This window comes from Macrotis lagotis, chromosome 2, assembly GCF_037893015.1.
Source record: "Macrotis lagotis isolate mMagLag1 chromosome 2, bilby.v1.9.chrom.fasta, whole genome shotgun sequence".
In the NCBI taxonomy this organism is placed as follows: Eukaryota; Metazoa; Chordata; class Mammalia; order Peramelemorphia; family Peramelidae; genus Macrotis; species Macrotis lagotis.
Window position 1 is genome coordinate 301,484,145 of NC_133659.1, and position 12,764 is coordinate 301,496,908.

At 34.3% G+C, this 12,764-nt stretch overlaps 1 protein-coding gene across 3 annotated transcripts in view; it reads left to right on the top strand.

Moving 5' to 3' along the window:
• The window catches only part of LRRIQ1 (leucine rich repeats and IQ motif containing 1), a 252,049-nt gene that overhangs the window by 18,506 nt on the left and 220,779 nt on the right, over positions 1 to 12,764 (top strand). For all 3 annotated transcript variants that reach the window (XM_074226532.1, XM_074226531.1, XM_074226533.1), the window contains exons 4-6: positions 3,105 to 3,199; positions 4,509 to 4,623; positions 5,588 to 5,814. In XM_074226532.1, the coding sequence (XP_074082633.1) occupies positions 3,105 to 3,199; positions 4,509 to 4,623; positions 5,588 to 5,814 (437 nt within the window). The remainder of the gene's footprint in view (positions 1 to 3,104; positions 3,200 to 4,508; positions 4,624 to 5,587; positions 5,815 to 12,764) is intronic.

Here is a 12,764-nt window from a genome sequence, read left to right on the forward strand (position 1 = left end):
GTGAAAGTATCCTCAAAGAAAAATCACTTTATGGCCCTCACCTTCTGTGCACACTATATCCAACCATATCATGAGCTAGAGTATCACCAGCTAAAGCATCTTCACTTTCAGAATCAATCTATACTTACAGCCTCTCTCTAATTGTGCTTCTTTAACTATCCTAAGAGAAATACAATTACAGGAGCTACAAGTATTTTCTTCCCATGTAGGGATATATCCAGTTTAATGTCATTGACTAACATTTTTTCTCCTTTCCATTTTCCTTTTTATGTATTTCTTGAGTCTTGTATTTGAAGATTGAATTTATGTTCACTTCTAGTCTTTTTATCAGATAATTTTGATATTCTTCTATTGAATGTCTTGTCTTTTCCCCTGAAAGAATATACTGAATTTTGCAGGGTAGTCGATTCTTGGTTATAATTCTAGGTCCTTTGCCTAGCAGAATATCATATTCTAGCCCCTCCCATTTTTAATGTCGAAGCTGATAAGTCCTGCATAATCCTGACTACTGGTATTTAAATGACTTTTTTTTTGACTACTTACACTATTTTCTTTTTTAGATGAGAATTCTGAAATTTAACTGCAGTATTCTTTGGAAGTTTTTATTCTGGGATCTCTTTCAGGAACTGATCAGTGGATTCTTTCAAGGATTATTTTATTTCCTTCTTCTAGGATATTAGGGCAGATAATTTCCTGAAAGATAATTTCCAAACTCTTTTTTTTTTTTTGATTGAGGCTTTCAGGTAGACAGGTAATATGTAAATTATCTTTATCTCTTCTGGATCTATTTTCTAGATTGTTCATTTTCCCTAGGAGGTACTTTACATTTTCTTGTATTTTTTCAGCCTTTTGGTTTTGTTTATTAGAATCTTGGTGTCTCATAGAGTCATTAATTTCCATTTGGCCAATTCTAAATTTTATGGTTTTATGTTCTTCAGTTAGCTTTTGTGTTTTCTTTTCCAGTTGGTCATTTTTACTTTTAAAGGAGTTGATTTCTTCAGTCAATTTTTCATAATTCTCCTGCATGACTCTCATTTCTTTCCTCCATTCTTCTTCTTCTGTTCCTCTTTGTTTTTTAAAATCCTTTTTGAGCTCTTCTGAGTAGTTTTTTAATTTGAAGCCAATTTATAAACTCCTTTGGGACTCCACATGTAGGCATTTTGTCACTGCTTTCCTCTTGTGAGATAGCATTTTATCTTCCCTATCAGGACAGTAGCTTTCTATGGTTAGCTCTTTTTTTTTTTGCACATTTTTTTTCTAGCTGAGCTCTTCTCCTGGGACTCAGGGAGTAGAGTCCAAGCTTTTTGTTCTGGGGCCGTGATCTGGCGGCCTGCTGAGGGCCTTGGCTCTGTCTGGCTTGTTCTCTGCCTTGGGGAGCCCCGTCTTTCCGCTTGCTAAGGCCTTGCCCATGTGGTGGTTGGTTTCCCGCTGTAGGGTAGGGTTAGCCCAGTCCAGTCCCGCCTGCCTGTTGCTCTAGGGTCTTCTCAGCTGGGGTTGGGATCTTCCCTGCTGACCTGCCTCACCAGCCTGCTGAGCCCGGACCTGATCTGCGCTGCCATCAGGCACCCCATGCCTACTTCGGTGCCTAGGCTAGGCTGTACTCCCTTTTACCCAGGAAAGTCAAACCTTACTAAAGTGCCCTCGGGTTTCTGGAGCTGGGAACTTGTTTCATTCTTTGGTTGTGGGATCTGTAGCTTTTGGGCTTGGGTTAGAGGCTTCATTTAAAGCTGTTTCCAGACAAACTCCGGCAGCTTTCTGGTTCACAGTCTGCCCTGCAAAGTCCAAGGAAAAGGAATTAAGAGCTGTTTGTTTGACAGGGACAAAAATGGGGCATCTCTGCCTTAAAAGAGGAGATGGAAACTCCATGTAATTCATAGATAACATGCATACGTAGATGCTCAGTATCTGCAGAGGCAATAATGCACTTTTGTTTGTTTTGTGGGGGTTGGAGGCCTCCTGCAGGCGTCGGCTTGGCTTTAGCTTTGAAGCAAGATGGGATTTCTGAGACCTGGAAGGTAGAAGGGGGCACTTTTAGGCATGGGGGATATCCCATGGAATGGGGAGTATAAGAGGAATAGAATTTCCTGTCTGAGGAAGTTTGACTGAAGAGTTCATTGAGGATGACCTTGAAATGAATGAAGAAAAGTAGGCTGCCAAGATTATGAGACTTGAAATGCCTCCAAATTGTACTTTATCCTAGTGGCAATAGGGTGCCGCTAGAGGTTTTTGGGCAGGAGGGAGACATGATCACACGTGCCTTAGCAGTTACTTTGGGGGTAACATCAAGGAGGGATTGAAAAGGGGAGGGGATGGAGGGGAGGAAGAAGGGACCAATTAGGCTACTGCGGACATCCATGAGAGGTGATAGAGGTTTTGGGGTGTTTGGGAAATAACAACGTGAATAGAGAGACAGGAATGAGAATAAATGATTTATATTTACAGTTAAGGAAACCAGAACTTGATCAAAGACCCACTTAGCTCTTTAATGATCAGATGAATTCTAGAATTTCATCCCAGTATACAGAAAAGTTCACCTAAGTCACTTCTCACTGAATCCAGACACAGCCTCTGTCATGGCTTGATGGATCCTCTTCTTCCTCTCACATGAGCACAGGCTGTGAAAAGAAACACCTCGTATGAGACAGCTCAAATATTATATAGGTATTCTTTATTTCCACTAATCTCAATTCCTTATAACTTTTACTCTTCCTTTCTGGTACTTCCTATGGGAATTGTTGCTGAGTAACTTTATACATGGCAACCTTTCAAATATTTTTTCCATTTACTAGCAAGTATGTGGTGATTCTGTTAATGGAATATGCCCTAGGCTAAATTGCCCAGGATTAGATACTCCCAGAAATTTATAGTTTAGAACTAGCTTTTATAACATGTCTTATTTAGTTTTAACTTGTAAAGACAACCCAAACTCCAAATAATTGCAATTAATATCTTTCCCTACGTTTTTAAAGTATTTAATGATATCTTATTACAGACCTTAAGATTATAACAAAAAATCAAAGTTTTATAGTTTAAGTTTGACCCCTACACTTATATTTGAATAGAAATGTAGAAATGAAGCTATATGGACCTTTTTCTCTTTCCAGGTTCTAGATATGGAGCAGTTTCAAACAATCCTCCAGATTTTTTGGATGAGTTGACAGCTAACTGTTATGAAAATACATTAGAATTAAAGAATCGGGTATGCTATTGAAACTTGACTGACTCTCTTCAGTTGCATGCTATTAACATTTTGGATCGGTCTGATCATTCCCTATCATGCTGTCTCCATGAATAAGGGAAGACCAAATTGAATACAGGCTTTGCACTATTTTGTTTTAGAGATTAAGAACATTGGATTGAATTGTTTATTTTCTCTGACATGTAACTTTAAAAAACTGAAACAAGTCTTAGAATTATAATTAAAAGCAGTATAATTAATATGAACTCTTAGCATATGCAGATTAGAAACTCAGATATTTGGGAATTTAAGTTATAAAATGAATGAAACAAAAGAAGGTTGTATATTTATAACATTTAGTGAGTTGCTGAGGGGAAAACAAACGATAAGGGTTGAGATAAAAGTATGTATTCTGTGAAGTTAGGAAAAATGTACACTCTTTCTCTTCAATTAGTCAAGGGAACTTTGTGTAGAAAATTAGAAATTAATTACAAAAAGGAGTAGGAAGGAGAAAAAATACAATTATTTCAAAGATCTATGATTGTTTTTTAGTGGCGATTTCCCCTTTAGTGACAAAGCAACTCTTCTACCACTTAGTTGTTCTGAAAATTATCATCACCAATCAGCTAATATGTTAAGGACCTCTACATTCTTAGCTATTCCTGAATTAGTTCTGAAAACCTTTTTCAGTTAGTTGAACCAACAGACATTTTGTATTCTCCCTCATATTTTGTGTGTGTGTGTGTGTGTGTGGGGGGAGTTGGGTTAAGTGACTTGCCCAAGGTCACATAGCTAGTAAGTGTTGAGGCCAGATTTGATTTGGGTCCTCCTGATTCCGGAGCTGGGGCTCTTTATCTCCTCATATAGTCTTCAAGACCTTAAGGTCACCCAATTGGACTTGAGTGGAGGTGAAAGAAGAAGACTCAAATTCTGTATTCAAAATATTGGGACAATTTAATGAGATACTACGATCAAAAATTAGAAACGAGTTAGGTAAATATCAGGAAATAAAGTAGAGTCATGGAAAAAGTCATACATTTATAGTAAGGGAAACAGTTGTCAGAGTACTGTAGATGGGTAATCAATCAAAATTTAAAGTTAAATTAGTTCTATATTCTCTTGCTCAAATAGAAGTTTCATAAATAAAAGCAGGATCTGTAAAAGTAAAAATTGATTGCATTATCTCAATTACATTTTTATAGTCTCAAAATCTTTATTTTAATACATATTTTGTCATATTTCCACATAAAATGTGTTTGCTGTTTTAAGAGTTTTTCATATACTTTCACAGATTTTTGTTAATCATCAATACTCTTTTGTATCTATTTAGATGTTACTTGAAATAGAAAAAGAAATACAAATAAATTCAACCTATAAAAGAGTTCCGAATTCTACTCTGATTCCTGATCTTTGTAACTTACCTGTTGATGAGCTTCATTCTTCAGGTAAATTTCTAATTACTGTACTTGGAATCTTTGGTAAACATGATTCCTAATTATACAGAACATCTAAATTAAATGTTTTTCTGTTTGTATGTATGTGTATATATATATATATATATATATATATATATTCAATATTCCAACTTAATAAAGCTATGTTTGGATTTTAAAAATCTCACTGACTAATTATAATTTATATAGCAAAGGAATCTCATGATTCTCAAGCTACAAGGAGTCAGTGGCCCTAACTGAAGCCCAGAAGGGTTAGGGTCTCATCCAAGGTCATGCAAGTAACAAATTTTAGTAGAATTTGAACTCAGTGATTCAACTAAGTGGCACAGTGGATAGAGCACCAGCCCTGGAGTCAGGAGGAACTGAGTTCAAATCCAGCCTCAGAGCTGTATGACCTTGGGCAAGTTACTTAACCCTATTGCCTTGCCCCCCCCAAATAAATATGTATGCTTAACTTCCTTACAACTCCTAATTTCTCTTCAACATAGACTCAAATACATTGGTAAATGGTTTTCAGTATGTATAACAAGATAGGACTTTCTTTTTTATTTAGAGAGTACTGATTTCATCCCCATACGCAGACTCTCAGGATGGTAGTACTGGAGGAGCCCTTAGAAATTACCTAACCCTTCCACTCATTTTAGAGATGAGGAAACCAACATGATAAATTGATCAAAGTCACTCATGTCTATGGTTCTAAATCTCCTCTGCTCTAGAAGTCTTTTCAGGACGCTCCCATTAGGACTGTGCTTGAAATTCAAGTTTCATATTCACTTGAAACCTCTCTTTTGTTCCTTAAATAATTTTGACTCAAATATCATTGATTTGATGGCAATCTTTGTTCCTATAAAATTACTTTTATACTTTAGGAGAAATGCTTTTAAATAGAATTAGAATTTAAAGAGAATTAAAATTAGAATTTAAAGGGAAAATACTGTTTTTATTTCTACTATAGATGATGCTGACTCAATAAGCTTAGAATACTATGAAGTTGAGGAAAGATGTCGACAGTCTTTTGCAGCATGGGAGATCAAACAGCGGGAATTGGAGGACAAGGAGAATGAAAAGTTCAGAGCTCAGAAGGAGAGGGAGGAAAAAGAGTTGCAAGAGGAAGAAGAAAAGAGACATTGCCGTTTGAAGCAATTTGAAGAGGAAAAGAAAAAAATAGAGAATATTCATAAGGTAACATCAGTAAATAATTTGTTGTTCTATGGGATTTTCTTGGCAAAGATCCTGGAGTTGTTAGCCATTTTCTTTTCCTCCCCATTTTATAAATGAAGAACTGAAGCAAATGAGACTTAAAGTGGCTTTTCCAGGGTCACCGAGCTAGTAAGTGCCGAAGTTTGTATTTGAACCCAGCTCTTCTAACTCCTGACCTGGTGCTCTCTCCATTTGTACCACCTTTCTGACCCTGTAAATAATAAAGATTCCTAATTAGGTATATCCCCACAATGTCTATATTTTAGATTGAAATTATGTCATTTAGCACCTGATTTTAATGTTAAGTACAAGAGTACTAAAAATAAGCACTTAAGACTTGTTGGAGGCAATGTTCAGTAAATATTGAGGAGTTCTGTAATGCTTTTACAAAAAAATTTAACTGAGCTTTGCCAGATTCTTTCCTTTTAAAAAAGAGATTTTTAATATTGTTTTTATATTATTTAGATTTTTTACTTAAAATCAGTACCCAAACACCCCCCAGAATTATCCTTTATAATAGTTTTTTTTTTGGTTTTTGCAAGGCAATGGGGTTATGTGACTTGTCCAAGGTCACATGGCTAGGTAATTATTAAATGTCTGTCTGAGTCCAGGTTTGAACTCAAGTTCTCCTGACTCCAGGGCCAGTGTTCTATCCAGTACATCACCTAGCTGCCCTATAATAGTTTTTCAAGAGAGGAAAAAGAGGAAGAAGAGGAAAAAAATTAGGCTAACCTATTGACACATTGATATTATGTACAATTTGGAAAGTGTCTACTCATATGTGCTCTTCTTTGGTATCAAGATTTTTTAAAATAATTTAATAGTTGAAACATCATTTTTTTTAAATTTTGTTTTTGTTTTTGCAAGGCAGTGGGGTTAAGTGACTTGTCAGAGGTCCCCTCAGCTTAATAATGAAGTGTCTGAAGTCGAATTTGAACTCAGGTCCTCCTGACTTCAGGGCCAGTATTCTATCCACTGTGCTGCCAAGCTGCCCCTTGAAAAATATTCTTTATGATATAATATTCAGTTTTGATTATTTTATGATTTTTTTTGTTCTTTAAAATATTGTTATCATTGTATATATTGTTCTGGCTCTACTCTTTGATATTAGTTCTTGTATGTTTTTATATATTTCTTGGTATGCATCATCTTTAATGATTTTTCAACTCAATAATATCCCATGATATTTATATACTCTAATTTGTTTAAACATTTCCCAATCAGTGGACTTCAACTTTGTTTTCAGGACTTTACTACCAAATATTTTTATGTGTGTGAAACCTTTATTTTTGTTAATAATCTCCTTGCTTCTTATACCTTTGGGTTAATGCCAAGTAGTGGAATCTCTAGGTCAAAGGGTATCTTTGCTAGAGTTTCTTTTTTTTGAAAAATTTAATATTTTTTCTATAAAAACAATGTTTAACTTTTGTTTGAGTTCCAAATTCTCTCCCATTAAGAAGGCATGAAGTTTGATAAAGGTTTTACATATGTAGTCATACAAAATATATGTCCATTTTGGTCATGTTGTGAAAGAAAACACAGATCCAAAAACCTTAAGTAAAATAAATAAAATTTAAAAAAAAATATGCTTCGTTCTGAATTCAGATTCTGTTAGTTTTTCTTTGTAAGTAGATAGCATTTTTCTGTCCCCAAGTTCTGGAATTTTGCATTTATCAAACACAAGATTTGCTATGGCTATTTATTATGATATATAATGTATCCATTCCACTGATCCACCAGGTTGTTTCTTTTGATTAATACAGTTTGAGATTTGGTATGACTAGGCCACCATGCTTCACATTTTTTTTATTAATTTCCATGATATTCCTGATCTTTCGTTCTTCCAGATACATTTTTTATTACTTTTTGTAGCTCTGTAAAATAATTTTTGTGTGGCACTGTATGAGTTAATTAATTTAGGAAGAACTATCATTTTTATTATATTGACCAGAAAGGATAATGATCATTGTTGGAAGGGATGTGGGAAAATTGGGACACTAAGGCATTGTTGATGGAGCTGTGAACTGATCAGCCTTTCTGGAGAGGAATTTGGAATTATATCCAAAGGTCAATGAAAATGTACATTCCATTTGATCCAGTAAGACCATACTAGCTCTATACCTTGGAGAGATCATGAAAAAGGGTAAAAACCCTAAATGTCCAAATTATTTATAACATCTCTGTTTGTGATGGCAAAGAATTGGAATTGAGGGGTTGTTCATCAATTGGGGAACAGCTGAACAAATTGTGGTGATGGAACACTATTGTTCTATTAGAAATCAGGAGGGATGGGATTTCAGAGAAGCCTGGAAAGACTTGCATGAATTGATGCTGAGTGAGATGAGAAGAATCAGAAGAACATTGTACACCCTAACATTGTACAATATACAGTGGGGTGATGATGACTTAATGGACTTGTTCACCCCATCAATGCAATAATCAGGGCCAATTTTAGGGAATCTGTGATGGAGAATACCATCGGTGCCCAGAGGAGTTTAAACGAAGACCAAAGATTATTATCTTCAATTTTTAAGTTGTCTTTTGTATTACATATTTTGCTATCTCTAACATTTTCTTTCTTCCTTTTGGATCTGATTCTTCTCTTACAGCATATTCAGTTTTGATCTGTGCTTTATCATGGATGCAAATGTAAAGACTATATCAGATTGCCTTCTGTTGTGGGGGAGAGGGGAGCAAAGGGAGGGAGAAAAACCTTGCAAAAATGATTGGTAGAAACTACCATTGTATGTAATTTGAAAACAAAATATTTATATAATGGGAAAAAATATGGAGAAGTCAAGAGAGGACTGGAATGAGTGAAGAGGTGTTCTGGGTAGTTAAGTCTGTAGAGTGAGAACTGAGGCTAGGAATGAATTGGCCTGTCTTCTTAAAGCATCTTCATTGTTTTTCACTCTCTTGCCATATTTTATCAATTAGCTTTGTAGCTTTGAAGTGAAAAATATGAATTTTTAAAAATCCTTTTTCAATTTTGAAGAGTTTATAGTTGGTTATGGATAGTTCTCATTTCTTCCTTTGGAAATTGACCACTTATCTATCTATAATAGCTTTCTTCCAAAAGCTATTATTGGATTTGAGACCGATTCATAACCCACCTTTGAGGTTTCACTTGCTTTCCTCTTCTAAGTTGGCATTTTTATCATCCTCATCAGAAGAGTAGCTGTCTATGGTTAGTACTCTTTTTGTAATTTTGCTCATTTTGATAGACGAATTCTGCTTCTGGGGCACAGAGTGTATAGTCTCAAGTTTTTCTGCTGGCACTGGGGTTGCCTATGGGGTTTTGCTTATGGTTTGTTCCCTGCTTTAGGGGGTTGCCCAACCCAGTCCCCCCTATTTCATTAGAGCTACCTTCTGAGCTGGGGTTGGGATCTTAGCAGCTGGTACACTGCACCATTGACTTGCTGAACCAGTACTTGAGCTGCCTTTGTGGCCCAGAGTCTTGCTTTGGTTTCCTAACTCTCACCTATGTGAGGTTATCCTCCCCTTGTACCCAAATGAGACAGATCTTTTCAGAAGTTTGTCCAGGATATCTTAAGTTGAGAAATAAGTTCACTTTTTTTGTGGGTTCTGTCACTTTAGGATCTTTTTAGAAGCTTTGTTAAAAGTTATTTTGGGAAGAGTTCCAGGAACTTCCTAGCTTTGTGCCACCAACTTGGTTATGCCCAGAAATTTGTTTTTATGTTTATAAAATAAAAAAGTCTTTTTTTTTCTAAACAGTCTCCTCTATCTCTTAGCTGGTTATGTTTTGTAAATCACAGTTGTAAAAGAAATGATCTTCAGTTGAGGATTACTGCTTTGTAATAAAATTAGGAATCTTGTAATGCTAGATGTCTTTTTTCCTTGCCCTCTTGTTCCTTCTACATGAATTATGATTGGTCTGTTCAAGTGATGATGATGCTTTTTAAGGATTTATGCTATATGCCACTGTCTTTTCAAACTTCTGAAGCTATAACTTATTGCAATGCCACTTGGACTCTGCCTGAAGGTCTTCCAGGACTGGGCCAAACACCTTTGATGACCATTTATATATTCCTTGCTTGGGATTATTAATCAGAGGATTGTTGAATAAAGTTATTTAAATTTTATGTCTGTTAAAAACCTATCATCTTGACACAATTACAGGAGTTATTTTATTGATGGGAGAGCCTATAATCAAATGACATTTTTCTTTTGGTAATCAGCAAATAATAAATGTAATGTGATCTTGCACTTGCATATTTTAGTCAGCTTTTTAAATGTCAATTTGAAATCTATAGAATTTATAAAAGCTCTCAGTTTCTTCTCAGATTTTCACTAAGAATATTTTGATATTTGTATATATTGACTTTTTAAGAACTTGATAAGGTGGGAAAGTTGGCAAATGGATTAATAGTTATTGATGTTCTTTTGATTCTTTTTTTTCCAATATCAAAGAAAATTCAAAGAAAAATCATTTTTTTTGTGATTTGTAATGTCAGCAACAAAAAGACTTTGCTACAAACTAAAGTGGTGAGAGGTATCATTTGGTATATAAAGAACAAATCCTACTTCTAACATTTAATCAGTTATCCATAATTGATACCTTGTCAACAGTAAAGGAAGACAGTGATAAATGACAAGTACTCATTTTAAAAAATAATGACAACCAGACATCTTAAATTATCCACCAATGATTGCTTATTTTGTCCTGTTTGAAATTCCGTCATTTATTTGAATAGATTAGAGACTAGTTGGGCGGGCAGATAGTTACTGAGCATCTGCAGATGGAGGTGAGATACTATAAATATCATAAGGATAAGGAGGAGACAAGTATGTTTTATTTCAAATCTCAGTATTCATCATATTTGTCATTCCATTCCCTCACAGTCTTTACATTTATAATTGTAGTAAAGATATTAATCAAATTTCTAGGGGCATAGAAAATAGCATAGTTGATAGAAAAATCAGTTATCCCCCCAAATTAGTATAATAGAGATTACAAGTATTCCCAAAAGGACCAATTCAGTTTTAAGTAAAACAAAATTATGATCCAGAAAGCCTTTTAGTACCCCCATAAAGATGATCCTTTCTTCTTTCTTCTTTAATATATTTCATAAATTTGCAGCCACTTCTAGATGTGTGTGCGTGTGTGCACATGCATTTGTCAGAGAGAGAGGAATTTATTAGTTTGAATGTATTATATATATATATATATATAATATAATTTACAATTAAGCTAAATATATAGTTCAAAATTTTAGAGATAAATCAAGTTTTAAATATATATTTTTATGAGGCAATATATTATACATATATTTATATTTCATTGATATTTCAGAAAAGTAGAGGAAAGATATCTTTTCAGAAATTTTCAGTTTTTCATGCATCCCATATATATATATATATATATATATATATATATTTTCATCATATAAGAATGAAGCATTAGAATTATGTAAACATAATTATATATGCAGTCACATATATTTATTTGTGCATATATATGTACATATATAATTATAAGTCTCTTCATAGTTATATTCTAATCTCATACTTTAAAACAGCAATGATTAGTTTTGTGGAGAGAATTTATTTATGAATTTACAAACTTTATATAGTTTTTAAATCTTGAGACTTCAAAGTGAAAACTAGTTTTCTAATATCATACTTTAGAAGATTAAGAAATTATAAAAATACTTTTTTCTCATTCTCACCTAAATTTAGGCCACTAGATGTTTGTTTTTGCATAATTTATGGCTAAATTGGTATTAGGGCATCATGACTGTTCAAGCAGGAGGTGGGAGGGCAGAGAAAAATAGCTACCTTCTTCACTATTCCATTTCCATCTCTTCCATGAGAAGTTTCTGGACCTTTCCTCCTTATATATAACTAACTCTCTAAGGTTTAGCTTTATATTCTGTAGTATCTTAAGAGTTTACACACCTGGCAAAGTATTTTTTGAGAAAATTGTCCTTTTTTACTAAGCTGAGGGTACTTTCCCTCCCCATTTTTGTTTAATTCCAAATTTATAAGACTTTAAAAAATTTTAACTGGACCAATTCTATAAATACTCCTGTCTCATTCTTTGATACATTCATTGCATTTTCAAATATTAGCATAGGCTGGAAATGATAAAATGTCCATTGCTCACTTTCCAATTTCAAAGTCATAGCTTAAGTATTTTCACTCACATCTTCAAAATCTTTTAAAGGCTCATGGGTAGTTTTGTCTTCTTACAGGAAGAAACAAACTTGTCAAAAAACTACAACTTTTAGGGGGCAGCTAGGCTGCACAGTGGATAGAGAGCACTGGCCCTGGAGTCAGGAGTACCTGAGTTCAAATCTGGCCTCAGACACTTAATAATTACCTAGCTGTGTGGCCTTGGGCAAGCCACTTAACCCCATTGCTTTGTGAAAACTAACAAAAAAAGCTACAACTTTTTTCATATGATGTATATTTTAAATATAAAACCTGAAGTAGTTTTATTCTCTAACAATAAATTATTCCTGAGTCATATTAGGAAAATGTTAGTTCAAAATAATTATAAAAATAATTTATTCAGCAAAATGAGGAAGTATAAATATTTTAAACAAGGAAGTTAATCAGAGGCCATTGCTTTCTTTTTTTTTTTCTGGCAAGGCAATGGGGCTAAGTGACTTACCCAAGGTCACACAATTAAGTGTGTATTAAATATCTGAGGCTTTTGGGAATGGTAATAGAAAAAAAATAAGATGATCCTTTTGCTCAAGGAGTTCATTTTCTAATAGGAGTAGCAACACATAAGAAAAGTGTCAGATGGAAAATCTCCCCTAGTCCTTAGGGTGCAAATTGTATGCATCATTTTTAATATCATTTTTCCTCATAAAATCCTATCAGTTTCTGATGATGATAATGGACTGTGCTAATGACTCAGGTGACAAGAATTTTCTTTTCTGGATGTTTAGGAGCTGTGGCTC